Source organism: Eimeria mitis, genomic scaffold, assembly GCF_000499745.2.
Source record: "Eimeria mitis Houghton genomic scaffold, Emh_scaff1616, whole genome shotgun sequence".
NCBI lineage: Eukaryota > Apicomplexa > Conoidasida > Eucoccidiorida > Eimeriidae > Eimeria > Eimeria mitis.
Genome location: NW_013569931.1, coordinates 5,039 through 5,551, shown reverse-complemented (window position 1 = coordinate 5,551; position 513 = coordinate 5,039). Strand labels below are relative to the sequence as shown.

Genomic DNA, 513 nt, shown 5'->3' with positions numbered 1-513 from the left:
TGCTGCTGCTGCTGCTGCTGCTGCTGCTGCTGCTGCTGCTGCTGCTGCTGCTACTGCTGCTGCTGCTGCCACTGCTGCTGCTGCTACTGCTGCTGCTGCATGCGTTAGTATCTCACCAGGTTTCCGTGTCCATAGTATACGCTGTTGTACTGGGGGTATGTAGTGAGGCCGTGGTAGTTCGGGTATGTGTATGCTGCTGCTGCTGCTGCTGCTGCTGCTGGCTGCCCGGTGAGGTTGGGGGCTAAGCCAGGGGGAGGAGTGAAGGCGTGGGAGTTGTTGTATGCTGCTGCTGCTGCTGCTTGCTGCTGCTGCTGCTGCTGCTGCTGCTGACCGGGGGCAGTCTTTCCACTGTTATAGTGCTGCTGCTGCTGCTGCTGCTGCTGCTGCTGCGGCTGCTGCTGCTTCATATCGTCACGCTGCTGCCGCTGCTGATGAGCTGAGCCGTCTAGGGAGCCCCCAGAGGGAGGAGGGGGGGGCTGCTGCTTCCCTTGCTGCTGCTGCTGCTGCTGCTGC

General features: G+C 61.8%; 1 protein-coding gene across 1 annotated transcript in view; it reads right to left on the bottom strand.

The window, feature by feature from the left end:
• The window catches only part of EMH_0040560 (uncharacterized protein), a gene marked incomplete at both ends in the record, with an annotated part of 7,168 nt that overhangs the window by 2,648 nt on the left and 4,007 nt on the right, over positions 1-513 (bottom strand). The window contains 1 exon segment of the mRNA XM_013495520.1: positions 117-513. Coding sequence (XP_013350974.1) covers positions 117-513 — 397 coding nt within the window.